General features: G+C 38.5%; 1 protein-coding gene across 2 annotated transcripts; it reads left to right on the top strand.

Moving 5' to 3' along the window:
* Window positions 1–1,557: 1,557 nt before the first annotated feature.
* Window positions 1,558–18,238, top strand: pdcd6ip (programmed cell death 6 interacting protein). Of its 2 annotated transcripts, none has more exons than XM_084130521.1 (18): window positions 1,558–1,859; window positions 4,159–4,207; window positions 4,287–4,356; window positions 5,578–5,705; window positions 5,789–5,942; window positions 6,020–6,120; window positions 7,951–8,082; window positions 8,246–8,468; window positions 8,614–8,737; window positions 9,957–10,134; window positions 10,840–10,951; window positions 11,210–11,379; window positions 13,871–14,119; window positions 14,869–15,003; window positions 15,087–15,181; window positions 15,271–15,391; window positions 16,412–16,608; window positions 17,449–18,238. In XM_084130521.1, the coding sequence occupies exons 1-18, from the start codon at window positions 1,654–1,656 to the stop codon at window positions 17,621–17,623; spliced, it is 2,619 nt and encodes an 872-aa protein (XP_083986647.1). In that variant the 5' UTR covers window positions 1,558–1,653; the 3' UTR covers window positions 17,624–18,238. The 2 variants fall into 2 exon arrangements, with proteins under 2 accessions (XP_083986647.1, XP_083986648.1); XM_084130522.1 differs by having other exon boundaries at window positions 1,560–1,859; window positions 7,966–8,082.
* Window positions 18,239–19,412: the final 1,174 nt, after the last annotated feature.

Raw genomic sequence — 19,412 nt, forward strand, 5'->3', positions numbered from 1 at the left:
TTTCCAACACTGATCATAAATCATCATATTAGAACGATTTCTGAAGGATCATAAGACACCAAAGACTGGAGTACTTGCTGATGAAAATTCAGCTTTGCATCAAAAAAATAAATTACATTTTAAAGTATATTAAAAAAGAGAACCATTATTTTAAATTGTAATAATATTTCATAATATTACTGGGGGTTTTTTGTTGTTGTTTTTTTTTTTAACTGCAGGCTTGATGAGCATAAGAGACTTCTTTCAAAAACATTAAAAATAGTAATGTTTCCAAACTTTTGACTGGTACTGTAATCATTACATAAAGGATATAACATGGGCTCATAGAAATATGACGTTAAAAATATAAACATGAATGAGACAACTTTTAAAAAGTTAATACTAAATCCCACTTTGTAATAGTATGCATTTAGTCACCATGAAATTAAATTTGAAAAATGTATTAATGAAATATTGAAGAATTTATTTTGAAAGATTTATTTGTTCACATTATTTTTTTATATATATATATATAATGTGTCCTTGTAATCTTTAATCAAAATAACTTCCCCTCCCTCTTGCAGCATCTCTTCTCTGATGATGTGTTTACTGGCGCGAGGGCGGGGCAACCTGTCACTCATATGAGATCCACCAATAGAAAACCATCCAATCAATTTCCCATGGACAAAATCAAGCCCCGCCCAACATTTTTATCTTGTTCGAGAAGCTGTCTCATTGGGATAAATGCGTCACAATATGGAAGAAAAGACTATTGGAACTTCTGTTGCACAAAGGCAAAACTATCATTATGGGAAAAAAATATTTCATCTAATCATTCAAAATATTTAAAATGGTTTAATACATCGGTATTTCACCAACATCTGTGAGATGTGTTTTTAGACCTGGACAAAATTATTGGATAAATCAATTTTGTGTGCAATGTAGAAAATATACTATTTGTCACAAACATGTTTTACAATAAATAAATAAAAATGCTTATCACTTTTGCAATGCTTCTAAATTACAGGTGACGTAACAGGCCATACATATATGACCACATGACTAAATGGATGAGTCATGGGGTAAGATGTCTCAGTGTAAACTTACACAATCTCCCCTATAGTTTAAGCCTTGAACCAGTTAATTCCTATATGGATCAAACTGGGAATTTATCTAAAGTGTCAATTGAGACCATTGTCAAATTGCGAGTGAATTTTAAATAAAAACTATTAAAATTATAAAAAGTGATTCATAGTTACTTACTGTGAGTGTAAGTCTTGTCAAGCACCTGTTTAAGTTCTGTTAGTTAGACCAGCAAAAACATTTGAATGCATTTTAAAATTGTATTTATTTATTATTTTTGAATGAAATTTTTTTAATGTGCTGCATCTATAGAATTTATCCAATACTAAAATGTATTTCCAAATGAGCCACCTGTGCAAGAACATGGAAATAATACTTGTCTCTTACATATGTGGCGACATCAGGAATCAGATTTATGTAACGATTCCACCCGCGAGTGCAGGAACAGCTCTCGAATGCGCATGCGTGACTTTGACAGTACATGTGACGCGATGACGCACTCAAGAGAACCAGGAAGTGCTCTGCCTTTGTTTTTGTCCGTTTGGAGTCTTCTCATTTTCCACTAGAACTGTGTCGTTCCCGCGGGCCTAAATGGCGACTTTTATTTCTGTCCCGTTGAAAAAGTCCTCAGAGGTCGACTTAGTGAAACCGCTGATGAAATTTGTAACTGCCACGTACCCTGCCGGTGAGGAGCAGGCGGAGTATGTCCGTGCCGTGGATGAGCTCAACAAGCTCCGCAAAAGTGCTCTGGGGAGGCCGCTGGACAAACACGAGAGCTCGCTGGAAATCCTGCTTCGGTGAGAGCCTGTCAAGACAACTTCAGGGTGTTCATTTCTGATGCCTATGGCGTAGATAGCTAATTCATCTATGTAATTTGCTGAAGTGCTGATTCTTTTCCTTTAGCGGATTTTAAAAGCTGTGAGTTACATGAAGCTAGCTAAATTAATCAGTTTTTATGTCATTTAATAGTTTCGTCAAGAGTTTAGCTAAATTTAGCTACCGTTGGTGATTTAGCCTGTACCTTATCTGTTTTTATTGGCTTCATATAAACGTTAAACGTAAACTGGTGTTGTTGGCATGGCATGTTGGTAGTATGTTTAATTGTTTTATTGGTTATATAGTCCTCATATGTGTTTATGGTGGTTAGTATGTGGTTTTCGCATTTTTTTGGGGAAGTTGACATACTGTGGTGTGACTTGCTATTCTTTCTAAAGCCCTATATATATATGTACACAATACATACTATTATTAATTGAGAGGCTACTAAGAATATTTGTACTTTTAAAATTCATTTGTCACACCCAATGACCATTCAAAATGAACTACTTATCCCAAAAAGGTTTTTAAAACCCAAAAATTCACCCCAAAATCTTAAAGATGAATATAAAAAGTCAACATGCGTGCGTCAACTACCTGTGTATCGTACGTCACCGGCTTCCTGGTTCTGCGTGACTCAGGTGTGTCTTTCAGTCTGACCTCGTCAAACTTTCATTGTAAATTTAATAATGCATAATTCGACGCAAATAACTTGAATAAAGAAGAAACTGCGTTTTGAAGTGTTTGTATTATGTTGTTTAAGCGGCTGAGTCCGTAATATTCGACCTCGAGACTCCATTACGTCATATTTAAAAATAACTGGGGTGGATACAGGTGTGTTAGTGACGTACAAGTTTTATTTTTGGAAGATATACTTTATCTGTAAACCAGCAGTTCATCAATGGAGCTTTAGAAGAGTATAGGAAATGGTCGTTAACTTGTAAAAAAAAAAAAAAAAAAAAACAGATTTGCTGCCTCATGCTTTCAGCACATAATTTCTCCCGTTTAAACCCACTTTTTGGGGGGTCTATACTGTAATATTTATCGCAAATGAATTGGGAAGTTGTCAAAAATAAATAATTTACTTTGATTTTATTTGAGTTCTCTGAGTACTGTAAGACAAATTTACAATATCTTTAATATGGAGAAAAGTCAGCCAGTCTTACAGTATAGTGTCCTTGTTACAGTGTAATTATACATTTAAGTACTGAGTAATAATTAACTACATGCACTTATTATAGGGTTAGGGTTAGGAATAGGGGTTGGTTTAGGGTTAGTTGCATGTAATTATGCATAATTTATATTTATTACTACAGTAACTACATGTAACGTGTAACAATGACATTGTAAAATAAAGTGTTACCATATATTTGTTTTATTTATTTAGTTTTCCCAATGGGACATTTTCTATGTAATGTCTTCATATTAAAGGGATAGTTCACCCAAAAATGAAAAAATTCTGTCATTAATTACTCATCCTCATGTCGTTCCAAACCCGTAAGTCTTTCGTTCATCTTCAGAACACAAATGAAGATCTTTTTGATGAAATCTGAGCGATTTCTGTCAACCTCATTGGTTCTTATGGAAGCAAGACATTTTTTTATTATTTAAAATTAGACTTTATTTCTCCTATCCGTGGTTACATTCTGCATGTCATTTGTGGTTTAATGTACCGGCTGGGACTGACTTGCGCCATCTGTTATGTGAATGAGCCATGTGTTGCTATAGGAATACGTTTTTTGTTTGCTGCTTTGTAATGGTCCAGATGAATGGCCTGCTTTGTAGCTCCTAGTTAGACTGGTGTTTGGTTTGTGTGATGACACCCTACAAAGGTATTCCTCCATGAGGAGACAGACATGTTCTTTTTATAGTGCCGAGAGGCAAGGAATAGCAGATAAAAAGAGAAATGGAGCGCAGAGATGTGGGGAAACACTCCAATTTCCTTCCAGGAAGGAAATGTTATCGTGATTAAGTGTCACCAGTTTGTTCCGTAACAGTGAGGTTAAGTAACTTCAGTTGGTTCTTGTGTTCAGACTGACATGGTCACATGAGAATGCTGTCTTGGCTAAATTATCAGTATCATTATGCACTGTTGAAAATAAAACAAGACTATTTCAGTTTTCAAAATATAATGTTTAAGTCAATATCACTTGCTGTGACTTTGTAATTATTTGTGATTTTTGAATGAAAATTGTTTCTACACCAAATTTTTTGAACGTTTCCGTCTCCACACTTTCTATTTTAAAATGTTTCTTTTCTCATTGTGTCTCTCCCCTCTAGATATTATGATCAGCTCTGTGCAATCGAACCCAAATTCCCTTTTCCAGAGGTATCATTTATAAATTCACAATCACAGATTACTATAATTTAGCATATTACATAACTAATTTATTTTATTTTTTTTACAGTTATGTCTGACATTCACGTGGAAAGATGCTTTTGATAAAGGATCACTTTTTGGAGGCTCAGTCAAGCTTGGTGAGTTGTTTTGCGTGATTTCAGAAACACTATATGCACACAATCAAATGCATGACATGAAAACAATTTGTACTTTCGATTGCATGACAAAAGTGGCTTATATGTAAATTCCTTTCAAGACATTTAAGCTATTGGCAGATTCAGATATCACTTATAGTGTTTAAAACAATTATATGTAAGTGGCTTTTTTGGAGTATGCATCAATAAATATATCTCTGTCATCCATATTCAAGGAAAACGTGACCTATTAGAAATAGTCAGGCATCTAATCCAGTAAAAAGGAAGGGCAGCACAGCTTGGGATCCCTTATTAACATAAAAAAGCTTATTGATGTTTGCACATAAACAATGTCATCTCAACCACTAACATTACTTACTCTTACTTCACACACTTTATTTACTTTTGCATATTTTCTCACTACATGTTACCTCTCATTTTTCATATATGAGCCTTTTTTCTATATAGAGGATCCTTGTTTTATTGTGAAATGCTTAGGGCGAGGCAAGTTTATTTATATTGCAGAATTACACTTATTTTTATAGTGCTTTGCTAATGCAATCTAATCTAAGCCCATTAACTTAAAAAGCTTAGAGGAACTATTATACCCTTTTAAAAAGTCTTGATTTTGTTTTTTGGGTCTACTAAAACTGGTTTTCATGCTCTATGTTCAAAAAACACCTTATTTTTCACATATTTTTCATTGTTGCAGCTCCTCTCTTCCCAGTCTGTCAGTAACGCCACTGTTTAGCTCCTGTCTCTATGAAGCCCCTCCTTCTGAAAAGCACACTGTGCTCTGATTGGTCGGCTGGACCAGTGTGTTGCTATTGGTCAATTTCTTTGAGCATGTTTGGGAAATGTCCCGCCCCTTACCATAACCGGCAGTTTCAACACACTACTAACTTAACCAGGCCCCGCCCCTTTATTTAGCACATGCCTTGGGCGGGATTTATTTAAATGAGGAATATTGTGACGTGTTTGTTCCCGGAAGAAAACTCAAGACTACAATGGAGGCGTTTCAGGGAGTTCAGAAACAGTGACACTGATATAGAGAATAACTTCCACTGGGGTGACTTTGTAATTTTGCACAAACAGCAACATCACACACTAAAGAAAGTTAAAAATGTAAAAAAGCATAATAGGCCTATTTTAATAAAACAGAATAAAAAGGTTAGCAAAATAACAGCTTTATCCATTGTTTGGTTAATTTTGTTTGTGTTTCAGCATTGGCAAGTGTGGGCTATGAGAAGACGTGCGTGTTGTTTAATGTGGGCGCGCTGGCGAGTCAGATCGCTTCTGAGCAGAATCTCGACAATGACGAGGGACTTAAGACTGCCGCCAAGTTCTACCAGGTTTGAGTTTGACCTTAAATCCTCCAACAACACGGACAATCGAGAGAGAGAAAAATGTAACGAGCATTCACGTCTCTTTCCAGCTGGCGAGTGGTGCATTTGCTCATATAAAGGACACTGTGCTGTCTGCACTGAACCGAGAGCCCACCATGGACATCTCCCCCGAGACGGTGGGCACGCTCAGCCAGATCATGCTCAGCCAGGCACAGGAGGTCTTCGTTCTCAAGGCCACTGCTGGTGCGTCTGTGTTTATACCCGTGCATTTTCTGCTTGTACTTGACACAATTTTAATTGAGCTCTGTTTCATCTCGCAGATAAGATGAAGGACGCCATCGTCGCTAAACTCGCCAACCAGGCAGCAGATTACTACGGCGACGCATTTAAGCAATGTCAATACAAAGAGAATCTGCCCAAGGTATGTGCAGCTGCCAATACACACATGACAGACACATGAGTGGTTAAGGTGGTCCACTAGGGGTCACTAGAGACAGTTAGTCAAAGATCCCACAAACTGCATGCAGCAATCACTGTCTGTAAGGGTGCTCCGATCAGGATCACTGAATGCAGTATAGTCTGAAATAAATACTACATTATAAATAGAAGGCTTCAAATAAACCCACAGTGGTCATTTAACTTTTCTTAACAACAATGTATGTTAAAGGAATAATTCACTTAAAAATGAAAATGTTGTCATAATTTTCTCACCCTCAAGTTGTTTCAAACCTATATGAATTTCTTCTGCTGAACACAAAAGAAGATATTTTGAAGAATGTTAGTAATCAGACAGCTGATGGACCCCACTGACTTCCATAGTAGGAAAAAAAATACTATGGAAGTCAATGGGGTCCATCAGCTGTTTTGTTACCGACATTCCTTCAAAATATCTGCTTTTGTGTTCAACAGAAGAAAGAAATTCATATAGGTTTGAAACAACTTAAGGGTGAGTAAATTATGAAAATTTTCATTTTTAAGTGAACTATTCCTTTAAATATTAAAAGTAAAAGATAAGAAAGTATCATGAATTGACAACTCTTTATTTATTGGCAAGCAACATATTCAATTCCCTTTCTTAGAGGAGATTAGGAACAGTTTAGAGCTGAACAAATATAGCTATCCTGTGAAATAATAATAAAAGCTTTATCAACAGAAAGTAGTTTAATCCAGTGTAAAACACTGTATAGTCTTCACTACATAAATAAAATATAGATTAATCCTATTAAATCTACTAAAGAGCAGAGATTAATTTTCTCATTGTCTTTTGTTGTTTGACGAACATTAAGGAACACAGAGAGCAGCGGGAATATTAGGCTGCTGTCACTTTAAGACCGAATGCACAGATCCAATATACCGTTACACATGCGATTTATTTCCAAACTGTTTAAATTCACTGAAAACATAACCGACTGTGTTTACATGAATACTCACCAAATTGGGCATTTTGGCATATTGTTTTTAACCCCTAAGCTCAAAGTTGACTCCATCTCAGAGCGCGCGCAGAGAAAGCTGCTTGGGGAACAGCATCTCTTCGCGGCTTAATGTTTTTAAAACTCTTTATTATTGAGCACATCTTGCAGTTTAGCAACAGTAGACTACATATTACAACAATTATTTAGCTGATTTGGACGTTAAGTTTGAGATTGTAAGGAGCGAATGTCAGATGCGCACCGCTGTGAAGGAGAGAAATGCACTAAAATTGCACAGCTCTAGTTTATTGCTGTCGTTGCGATGACGTTGCATTGCAAATGTATTGTCTTTTTCAGAAATCTGGTAGAAATGTCAAATGACACCAGTGAATGTAAAGCAATTTTAACTGTGCATAGAAAAATTCTCGCAAGTTTTGCGTCATCTGATGGAGACCACCGATCAAATTCTATAAAAAGGTTATCGGCCGATAACGATTGGCGCCCGGATCAGTCGGAGCACCCTTAACTGTCTGTATGCGTGCAACTTGAGATTTGAGTTACCGTAATTCCCGTATGACTGCTAGTCACCCCCGCATACACAGACACACACTCCCAAAGCCACCAGCCTTTGTTTCTTCTCCTACTGATCTGTGAGTGAACGCTGCATGAGCGTTGTGTGAGGATTTGGTTGGGGTTTGCTGAAGGATGCGTGCTGATTTGCTGTTCTGTTTTCTCTTCCTGCGCCCTGTGCTGTGTGTCTGTGCTCGTTTGTGGTTGCCCGTGGTGTTGGTTCGTGGTTGCTGTGGCGTTTGTGATTGCTGTGGTTGCCTTTCCCTGGTCAGTATTTTTATTTCCAGGAAGTGCTTCCAGTCCTCGCCGCCAAGCACTGTATGATGCAGGCCACCGCCGAGCTGCACCAGTCAGCCTTGGCCAATCAGAAGAAGAAATTCGGAGAGGAGATTGCTCGGCTGCAGGTGTGTTAGTCTGTGTGCGACAGGCTGTTTGATTTATTTATTCCATTTTGAGATTATTTTTTAAATTGAAATAATGTTGATTGCCATGAATATAGCCATTGCTGCTGATATGAGCTTCATTAATTGGACGTTGATGTTGAGGTTTCTCATGCGTGTCTTGCAGCACGCCACGGAGCTGGTGAAGACTGCAGCTTCCAGATACGACGAGTATGTTAACGTAAAGGATCTGTCAGACAAGATCAGTCGTGCACTCACGGCTGCAAAGAAGGACAACGACTTCATTTACCATGACCGTGTGCCGGAGGTCAAAGACCTGGAGCACATTGGCAAAGCATCTCTGGTCAAAGCAACTGCAGTGCAGATTCCACTCAGCCAGAAGTTCACAGGTCAGAGAACGATGCACACATGACATTCAGTTGACCTTTAACTCTTTGTTTTGTTTTATTTATTTTTTGGTGGGGGGGGGGGGGGGGGTATTATTTCCCCCTTTCTTATGTGGAAAAATCCAATGAAATGCAATTTTTTGTTTAGATCTGTTTGAGAAGATGGTGCCGATGGCAGTTCAGCAGTCTGTGAGTGCAGCCAATTCCAGGAAGGCTGACACTGTCAACAGACTGATTGGCAGCATGAGAGAAGCAACAAATCTCTGCAATGGGTCAGTGTTTGTGCATTTACTTGCTCTTACATGAGTCAATTTAAACTCCATTAAAAGTCCATTAACATGTAGATTGAGAACTATTCAGGGATGCAAGCTTTTATACACCTTAAATATGTAAGAGGTAATTTGTGGCATTTGTGTGATAGGTTTTTTTTAAGTGGGGGGGGGGGGGGGGTTGTCATGCAGTTTTCTGCCAAAATAAAAGTTCTTTGTTTAAAGTTTAACTGCAAACTAATTAAAGGGGTCTTGACATGGATTTTATAATTATTGTAATGTTCCTTGATGTTCACGTATAATGTAAATCAATGCGGAAAAACTATTATTTTCAACCTTAATTCTGACCCTCTGTCCAAAATTATCCGTTTTTAAAGGGATACTCCACTTTTTTTGGAAATAGGCTCATTTTCCAACTGCCCCAGAGTTAAACAGTTGAGTTTTACCGTTTTCGAATCCATTCAGCCGATCTCCGGGTCTGGCGGTACCACTTTTAGCATAGCTTAGCATAGATCATTTTCTGTTGGTCTTAGTACACGATGTAACTAAAGAAGAGTCAAGTTTTAAATAGGAAAAATATTGAAACTCTTTGGTCATTTTTTTGAGAGAGATGCTAATGGTCTTGTCCAATTCAGTGATCTATGCTAAGCTATGCTAAAAGTGGTACCGCCAGACCCGGAGATCGGCTGAATGGATTCGAAAACGGTAAGACTCAACTGTTTAACTCTGGGGGAGTTGTAAAATGAGCCTATTTCCAAAAAAAGTGGAGTATCCCTTTAAGGCTTGTCAGTAAACGGCCACTATTATGCTTTGCTAACATTGCATAGGAAACAGATTTCATGTTTTGAAAACATCCATGTAAAAATACTTTATTTTAGATTATTATTTAGTAATATTTCGAATGGGTTCCATAAAAACAGTGTGAATGTGGCCTGAGACAAGTGAATTAGAGAGGTTTTTTATATCCCCATGCTAAAATTGACTGTAAATCCACATTTTAAAGGTCGTCTTCCCGCATCTTTGTCACCGTTTTCACTCAAGATGAGTTTGCATCCCCGACTCTTACTCCTCTGTATTTTAAGGCACTATTCACTAATGAAATAATGCACATGATGCCGTAAATGTTCATCACATTAATCATTTTTATACACATTTAGACAGTGTTTTGGGTGGATTATTAAGGGTTTTAGAGGTGATTGATTGGTTGTTGTTGATCGGTTAGGGTGTTGGCATCTTTGAATCTGCCGGCTGCACTAGAAGATCTGTCGGGAGACGCCGTCCCTCAGTCCATCCTGGAGAAAAGTCGTGCTGTTATTCAGCAAGGAGGCCTGCAGAGCATCGAACAGCTGATCCGAGATCTCCCTGAACTTCTGCAGAGGAACCGTGAGATCCTGGATGAGGTGATGCACACATTCACCATTTGTTTCATGCCCTTTTATACGTTTTTTTAAGATCCTAGAGACTTGAGACCACTAGTAAAATGCTTCTCTTTTTTTTTTTTTTATACCTATTAAAGGAACACGCCAACTTTTTGGGACTTTAGCTTATTCACCATATCCTCCAAGGTTAGATAAGTCCATACATACCCTTCTCATCTCCGTGCGTGCCGTAACTCTGTCCGACGCACCCACCGCTAGCCTAGCTTAGCACAAAGACTGGAGGTAAATGGCTCCAGCTAGCATACTGCTCCCAATAAGTGACAAAATAACGCCAACATTTTCATATTTATATGTTGTGATTTGTATAGTCAGAGCGTGTAAAAATAACAAGGTCACATGAGACAGCCATCTTCTAACCGTATACATACTGGGAACTATATTCTCAGAAGGCGAAGCACTGCTACTTGGGCGGAGTGGAGTGACCATCTGTACAAAAGAATTGACATGATCAGTGTCACAAATTTGTCTACATTTGTCAAGTGACCTGCAAATATCACAGAATAATTTCTTTTTCATTTTTCAAAATCCTAAAATTATATATTTACAAAAGTGGTCTTAGACTCTTGAACCCACTGTATGTGTATGTATGACATCATCTGACTGTATGTACTTGCACTTCATGCCAATTTGTTTCGTGAACAAAAATATTGTGTGTTGGTGTTACAGTCCTTGAAGATATTAGATGATGAGGAAACGACAGACAATGAACTCAGAGCCAAATTCAATCAGCGCTGGAACAGAACTCCCTCTGGAGATCTGTATAAATCACTCAGAGCAGGTACACACGCTTCCACCGCATTTATGCCTTTAGCAGATGCTTTTAACAAATGAGTCTTACAGTGCATTCGAGGTAAACACATTATCAGTTTGTATGTTTCCTGCTCATGACTTTGGTGTTGCTAGTGTCATCATGCTCTACCAGTTGAGCTACAGGAACCCCTTGCTTTGCTCATGATGGTTTACACTCTCTCTCTCTCTCTCTCTCTCTCTCTCTCTCTCTCTCTCTCTCTCTCTCTCTCTCTCTCTCTCTCTGCAGAGGGGAATAATTTTTGCAATATACTGGACAAGGCAGTGCAGGCTGATCAGGTGGTGAAAGGGCGTTACAATGAACATTGTGGGATGATTGCTTTGCTCTGCAAGCCAGAGAACGAGATCAGTGCCGCCATACCGTCTGCCAACCCTGCCAAGACTCTGCAGGGCAGTGAGGTGAGCTCAGTGCCATTATCATTAACTAAAACTAATAAAAACTTTTTTTTTTAATTGATATAAAAAAAACAAAATAGTTGATGAAAGCTAAAAGTTAGAAAATATTATACATGTTGACTTGGGAACTAACTGAAATAAATTTAAGTTAAGGTACTATACTATATGATAGGTTAAGATATGTATGTATATATGTATATATATCACTATATTCGATAACCGCACAGAGAAACTTTAAAGGGGTCATATAATGGTAGGGATGGGAATTGATAAGAATTTAACGATTCCGATTCCATTATCGATATTGCTTATCGATCCGATTCCTTATCGATTCTCTTATCGATTCTTATTGGGTGAGGGAATAAGTACAAATTTGTTTGTATTAACTCGCTTTAATATCTGATCAGAAGACACAGCACAGAGTATACACAAATTATGTGTAGCAACCTCAGAACAAACCTAAAAGTAGGTGAGCTACTTCTCAAAGTAAAGTCCAGGGACCTATAGCCTAGGGCAGTGTTTCTCAACCTGTGTGCCTTGAAAGATTATCAAGAAGAGTGCCTTAGGATTAGGAAATTGACAATTTTCACATTCATTGGTCCGGACAAAAAAATAAATAAAACTGCCATTTATGTGCCATAAAAACTAAAAACACAGACTGAAAACAGTTTAGGAAGAGCTTGTGTCTTTTGGAATATTAACAGTGCTCATTTGGATTAGGCTATTGAGTTACTAAAACAATCTTTGTCAAATAATACACGGGTTTTCTTCACATTTTCCATTTGTTTAATTTCAAGATCTGATGTGACTTATCCATTATTGTTTTTACAGCTACAAAGCTGGGAGCACTAAATGATATTCAGTCACATTATACACGCTTTTAACATTAAATAAAGCACAAAAATAGTACCTGATATTATCATAGCCACACTTTGAGATTGTTGTTCCAGCGCGACGTCGCAGTAAAATAGGATCCGTTTCAAATAGAATCGTCGCGTGTCGCGGCTGGTTAAACTTTGATTAACATGGAAAATGATACTTTTTATCGCGTGTCGCGCCGTCGCGTCGCATGTAGTTAGGACGCGGTCAGAGCGCTTCTGCCTCGATGCCATGTTTGCTCATAGTGTTTGCTACGTTCTGAACCAAAACAACGCAGCACGTGTGTGACGTCGTGTCACATTTGAACGAGCGGAACCGATAAGCAGAATCGTTAAGCAGGCATGCTAACGGTTCCAAGGAATCGATTCACTGGGCACCGGTTCTGAAGAAGAACCGGTTCTCGGTTCCCATCCCTATATAATGGTACATGCACTTTTACAAGCTGATTGTACTGAAATGTGTGTTGGCAGTGCCTGTACACAACCATCATAAAATGATAAAAATCCATCCAGTGTTTTTTTTTTTAATCTTCTTGTATGTTTTCCCCCATCTCAAATCAAGCCGTTCGATTTTGTGACGTCACAAAATTGACGCCCCTGACACGATTGTTGATTGACAGCAGTGTTTCAACACAGACCCACCCTCGCTCGTGAGCGAGCTGTCAATCATAGTCTGCACGGTCATTGTTGATACGCTGGAGCACTGTCTATGAGCAGAATGGCGTCTAAGCGATTGTGGTGTTCTGTTCTTGGGCGTAATAAGGAACACAGCATCATTTTGATGTTCCTAAATCCGAACTGCTGAAGACGCAGTGGCTGAGTTTGTTTTCAAAGGGAATATTCCCCACGATCAACGTCAATGCTTTCATGTTTGCGCGAATCATTTCACACACCAGACTGCTTTACAAACGAGGGTCAATAACGTTATAAAGCTGGTTTTGCTAAGAAGCTGCTCCTGAAAAAAGGATCGGTACCAACTATTCGTGTTCCTGCTGCACCTCCAGAAGAAGTGAGTGTAACGTTTTATTAACCTTTATATTAATATTTATATTAATCTTTGCAAATCGCTTGCTGCACGCTTCACGACGAATGCGGCTGTTTACACTAAGGATACATTACGGCATGTTTTCTATATACGACGTTCTCAATATAATTCATAATCCCACGTTTATAATGAACAACGCGTTATGGTTATTGTGTTATTATAAACGGTGTACGCACAGAACAGAGGGGCGGGGTGAGCAAAGCTCATTATCATTTAAAGACACATGCACTTAAACGGCGTGCTGAAAACAGCTGTTTTTGACCAGGTAAAATGAGTGTTTTCTTACAATACTAATGAGAATTTTTAATTAAAGTATATTACAAACTTTTCATTTAGACCCTAAAGAATCATATTAGCTTGTACAAAAATGGCATTATATGACCCCTTTAAACAGCTTGAGCATTTGAAGTGGCATACAACAAAACTACAGCGCACTTCATCCACTGGTGTGGACACTAATATAGTTATGGCTATAATTATCTGTATGGTTGGTGTTCCTGGTGTGAACGGGCCTTAACCCAGACCAAACTCAAATGCTGTCCTTCAGTCCAGGCTTGTCTCTTCTGTGCAGGTGGTGAACGTGCTGAGGGCACAGCTGGCACAGCTGGATGAGGTGAAGAGGGAACGGGAAGTTCTGGAGGGAGAGGTGAAGGCGGTGACCTTTGACCTGACAACAAAGTTCCTTACCGCACTCGCTCAAGATGGTGCCATTAACGAGGAGGCCATGACCACCAGTGAGCTGGACACTCGCTACGGCTCTCACACACAACATGTTCAGCAGAATTTACGCAGACAGGAGGAACTGCTGTCACAGATACAGGTGCACTCATACACTCACGCATGACAAATCAGACCAGCAAAGGCTCTGTTATGAGTGTACCATTCACTCCTGGTACAGTCTATGAAAACAAGGACAATAATGATTGAATATGACTCTCAATCATTCAACTTAAAGTGCCCCTTTTATGCTTTTTCAGATATTCCCTTTCATTTAGTGTGTAATATTTCTGTTTGTGAATGTAAAAGGCCTGAGAAGTTTCAAAAATCAAAGTACATGACAAATGTAGTTATAGTCTGCCAAAAGAAAGAACCGATTCTGAACGGCCTAAAACTAATAGTAATTCCGGCTTATGGTCTTCAATGGCTGCCTGCGAGTAACGTCGTCTTTGACCCACCCTTATACACTGTAGTTGTGACAGGCCTGGAAGAGCTTGGTTCGTTTGTGATGTTGAGAAGACGCTGTTTTCTGCACTGAGAATCCACTTTCAAAGGATGCGGACATGTGCTCGAATTTAAACAGTAAAATCATCATTACTGTTCATATCACTGTGTTTACAAGCACTGAGGAAGTATCTGACCAATCATAGCTGATTAGGCTCTCATCAAGAGGTGATGATGCAATGTATATTATGAGAAAATAGTTTTTGTCCTAGGATACATGTAAACCTATTGTAGGAGACTCCAAAACAAAGCATAATAGGTGCACTTTAAATGAACATTTAATGTAATAGTTGCTGCAACTATGGTGAGTTATTTTTCTTTTTAAAATTGTGTCCCTGCTCGTCTCAGGTGTCTCACCAGGAGTTTTCAGCATTGAAGCAATCCAACTCTGAGGCTAACAGCAGAGAGGAGGTGTTAAAGAAGCTTGCTGCAGCCCATGATAGCTACATCGAGATCAGCTCCAATATCAGAGAGGGCACTAAAGTAACTATTGCATGCTCTAATATTAGTTCTGTACACATGCACAATCTATACGATGTCACTCAGCTGTCTCTGTCTTCTTTCAGTTCTACAATGATCTGACAGAAATCCTGCTGAAGTTTCAAAATAAGTGCAGTGACATTGTCTTCGCTCGCAAAACTGAGAGGGATGAACTGCTTAAGTATGTCACACTAACACATCAATCAAGGCCTTTTTTCTCACTGATGGACTGTGATTGGCTCATACTCTATGACTGTGTTTGATTGACAGGGAGCTGCAGCAGAGCATCGCTCGTGAGCCGAGCGCTCCTTCATTCAACGTCCCATCATACCAGTCCAACACCCCCGCTCCTGCCCCTGGAGGCCCAACCCCTGCGCCCAGGACCGTGTTTGTGAGTTCACAGACTCATGAGTTCTAAAGCCCAAAGTATACTCCGGTTTTTACACGCATGCAAGAACGATGTGAAAAAATAAGTTTTTCAAAACAAAATTCCTGGTGAAAAATTAAAGTAGACTAGTGTGATCAACAGTGCCAATTTTCTTCAGATTTTATTTAATATTTCCAAAATTATTCAAAAATAATGTTTTTTTTACTCAAAAAATGAGATGCCTACTCTCAAATAAATGAGGCCTACGATTGATCAGATGCAAATAAAAATAAAAATATAAAACCAGTCCTAATTGAAAGAGAACAAGTTGACAAAAAGATTGAATCCAATATTGGGTGATAATATAGCATAACAAGTGATTTATAATCTATTTTTTGTAGGCCGGTCATTTTTGACCGGGAACACCTCAAGAGTGACAATGTGCCATTTTGTACAAAATAAAAGTTTTTCAAAACAAAATTCCTGGTGAAAAATTAAAGTAGACTAGTCTGATCAACAGTGCCAATTTTCTTCAGATTTTATTTAATATTTCCAAAATTATTCAAAAATAAAAAAAAATTTACTCAAAAAATGAGATGCCTACTCTCAAATAAATGAGGCCTACGATTGATCAGATGCAAATAAAAATAAAAATATAAAACCAGTCCTAATTGAAAGAGAACAAGTTGACAAAAAGATTGAATCCAATATTGGGTGATAATATAGCATAACAAGTGATTTTTGCTGGTCATTTTTGACCGGGAACACCACAGGGGTTATTGGGTTGTGAACACCACACATGGGTTAATCATGTACAAAGACATTTTTATCTCTCATAACTTTAAGAGAGAAAAATCACAGACACTAGACAAAGATGAATCTTTCTAGCGCACATGTTGAGAGCCTGTGTTTGCGCATGCTATAAAATGGAGTATACTTTGAAAGGCTGTGCGTTTGACTGGATCCGCACGCTAATGTACGCATATAAAAATTAAACATACTTTAGGCTTAAAGATGAAGTTGTTGTTTGTATTTCTGTCCCAGAACCCGCAGCAGCCTCAGGCTAAGCCGCCGCCCCCAGCGAGACCACCGCCCCCTAGCATCACTCCTCAGGCCGCCAATACTTCAGCTCCTGTCAGTTCTCCGATGGGTCCCGGCAGCACTAATCCTCCACCTGTTGCTCCCACTGGACCCTCACAGGCTCAAGGACCACCCTACCCCAGTTATCAAGGCTACCCAGGGTAAATAAAGGCATTCTCAAGTACATGTATGCGACAGAAACCTAGTGAGCTGCCGATAGACACGCTTCCCAGTGCCAAAAGCTAGACAGCTCTATTCTGATTCTGAAGGACCTTATTTAGGACAGAAACTAAGGCTGTATCTGAATAAGCATACTTCTCTACTGCAGTAGCGACCTTTGCTATGTTTCACTTCAAAACAGAAGGGGCCTCCACTTGCTCCCAAAATATTTTATTCTCTTTCTCAAACTTTTACATTTTACATTTAATCATTTAGCAGACGCTTTTATCCAAAGCGACTTAAAAATGAGGAGAGCAACAGAAGCAGTTAAACTAACAATAGGACAAAAATATGCAAGTGCTGTGACCCTTCCCAGTTTAGTCTAACGCAGTATACGTAAAAAATATATATATATATTATATAGATATAGATATAGAGGAGAAAAGAAAGTGTTAGTATTAATGGATCATACGTTCTTTTACATTTTACGTTCTGAAATTTGCATTTGTGCATTTCTCCATTTCATCAGCACTAGCATACACCAAACTTAAGTTTTATTCCTGTCTATATTCTGAAGGTTTTTGCCAGAAGGGTTTGTTCATCTATTTACATAACATTTTATTTCTGTCTGTTGACAGTATTTTTTGATTTATGAATTGAAAGAAGTGAAAATCCTTCAGTAAAAACCATTAATATGTCAACAGAATGAAGAGTTTTGAGCCTGGCGCCAGATTTCTGTTGTGGCAATCTATGCAAATGAGTGCATATGTAATCATTTGCATATTCAAACATAACATTTCAGAAAACATGCAATTATTAATATTATTTTCCCTCTCTTTCAGGTATTACCAGATGCCAATGGCCTATAACCCCTATGCATACGGGCAGTTTAACATGCCCTACATGCCCTATCAAGCCCAGGGGCAGGCTGGGTACCCTGGAGCCCCTCCTACACAGCAGCCCTACCCTTACCCTCAACAACCCCCACAGCAACAGCCCTATTACCCCCAACAGTAGAGCGCTTTAACCCCACTACTACAGCCACACTCACACTCTCTCACTGCTCCTAACTATTAACACTCCTGCACTCACACGCGCTCTGCTCTTAACATCTGGCATGATCTGGGCGGGGCTTAGAACACAGGCCCCGCCCCCTCTCTGTGGGTGGACTTTCAAGGCCAGGGTTGTGCTGGTCGAGGGAAGATCTGATCTCTCTCTTTCTCTCTCTCTCTCTCTCTCTCTCTCTCTATCTATCTCTAGCCCTCTCTCTCTCTCTCTTTCTCTCTAGCCCTCTCTCTCTCTCTCTCTCTCGCGTCCTCTTGCCCAAAGTGAAGCTGCTGGCTGCCTGCCACTGCTAATATCTTATTTTTGTAATGAATACTGACATATAATCTAATGCAAGAGCTGTTGATTTCTTTCCTTGATGATGATGATCATTTAATTGCTGGGAGAAAGACGTGGTCTTACTGTAACCCTTGTTATACCTCCTTCTGTTCAGTCTACAATCATTGCTTGGGGGAAAAGAACAGTTATACAGGCTAGAGAATGGATTTGTCACTAAAAATAATTAGTTTTTGTGTTTCTATTGTTTTCATGTGATTAAAATCGATGATATTAAAGGCTGTCTTTTTATTTCCTCTCTGTGCGTGCTAGTCTAAAGCGGTGGGCGTGCTTCGGCGTTTTCTGGTCACTGTCAGCATTGTTCTGTGGTCATCCAGTGCCAGACCCAGCAGCTGAGCAGACTGAGGTCAGATTAACAGGGTTACGAGTCTGAGCGTCTCCACACATGAATTTAAGTGTGTTTGTTCGATTATTACTCCCATGCTATTTTTGTCTTGAAAGAGCCTGAACCAACGGTCTCCATGGATACGGAGGGAAGAGGATGGTTTTTTTGGGCGGTTGTAGTGTAGATGTTTCTGAGGTATCAGAGTGTTTTGATTATATAAGGATGTTTTCCTTCGCTCATACCTCAAACTAATAACGCTTGAGCTGTGCATTGTTGTTTTTACAGTCTTATGTCTTCAACACTGCATTCTAGGGCGATGAGTAACTCCAGTGTGTTGTGTAAGAGAGAATACGTCACTGTAACAGTCAAAAACTTTATGAGCTGTAAATGACGTTTGAAAATTTGATAATGTAATTAAGCACACTGACGTCATTCCTCCTCAGCTGTTGCCTCTCAGATGCCCTTCATATCCGGAAGTGCTTGTGCATTACAGTCTAGCTTGATAATAGAGCTCGGGATTGATGGAGATTTCAATCCCAAATCAAAAGCTGTCATTTTGATTCAGTATGATCTTCTTTTATTTGGGAATGTTTAATTTATATCATAGCATTATATATTTAATGCTGTAAATTATGCAGTGAACCTTCCAACTTGTATAAATTAATATATATAAATATACAGTAGTGGTTAAAATTGATGTCCAGCCTAAGAAAATTGATGACATCACCCTTTATTCAAATATTATTATGTAAGCATATTGCATATTGTGCTTGGAGTCAATAGTTTTTTTTGTTGTTGTTGTTTTTTGTGATACAATTTTTGTCCAGGTCGTCATACAAAGAAATTATGAACGCATGCAAAAAAAACCAAAAAAATAAGAGAACCAACAAAATATTAATAACTGATTAAGTTGTAGTTAGTTTTTTTTTTAATATAATTTAAAAAATATTTTGATGGTTTAACCAAACTTGTTGGGTCATTAAAAACAATGCACACACATATATAGTGTAGCTATTATAACAATATGTAAAAAAAATTCCATAATATTCCAAACTCATAAACACTTAATTTGTAAACTTC

Source organism: Abramis brama (genome assembly GCF_963993115.1).
Source record: "Abramis brama genome assembly, chromosome: 12".
Lineage (NCBI taxonomy): Eukaryota > Metazoa > Chordata > Actinopteri > Cypriniformes > Leuciscidae > Abramis > Abramis brama.

Bases quoted from the DNA above. Each gene is read 5' to 3' on its own strand.
- pdcd6ip (XM_084130521.1), top strand. From the start codon at position 1,654: ATGGCGACTTTTATTTCTGTCCCGTTGAAAAAGTCCTCAGAGGTCGAC. The intron at 15,182-15,270 runs GTATGTCACACT...TTTGATTGACAG, and splicing joins GAGAGGGATGAACTGCTTAA to GGAGCTGCAGCAGAGCATCG. The intron at 16,609-17,448 runs GTAAATAAAGGC...CCTCTCTTTCAG, and splicing joins AGTTATCAAGGCTACCCAGG to GTATTACCAGATGCCAATGG.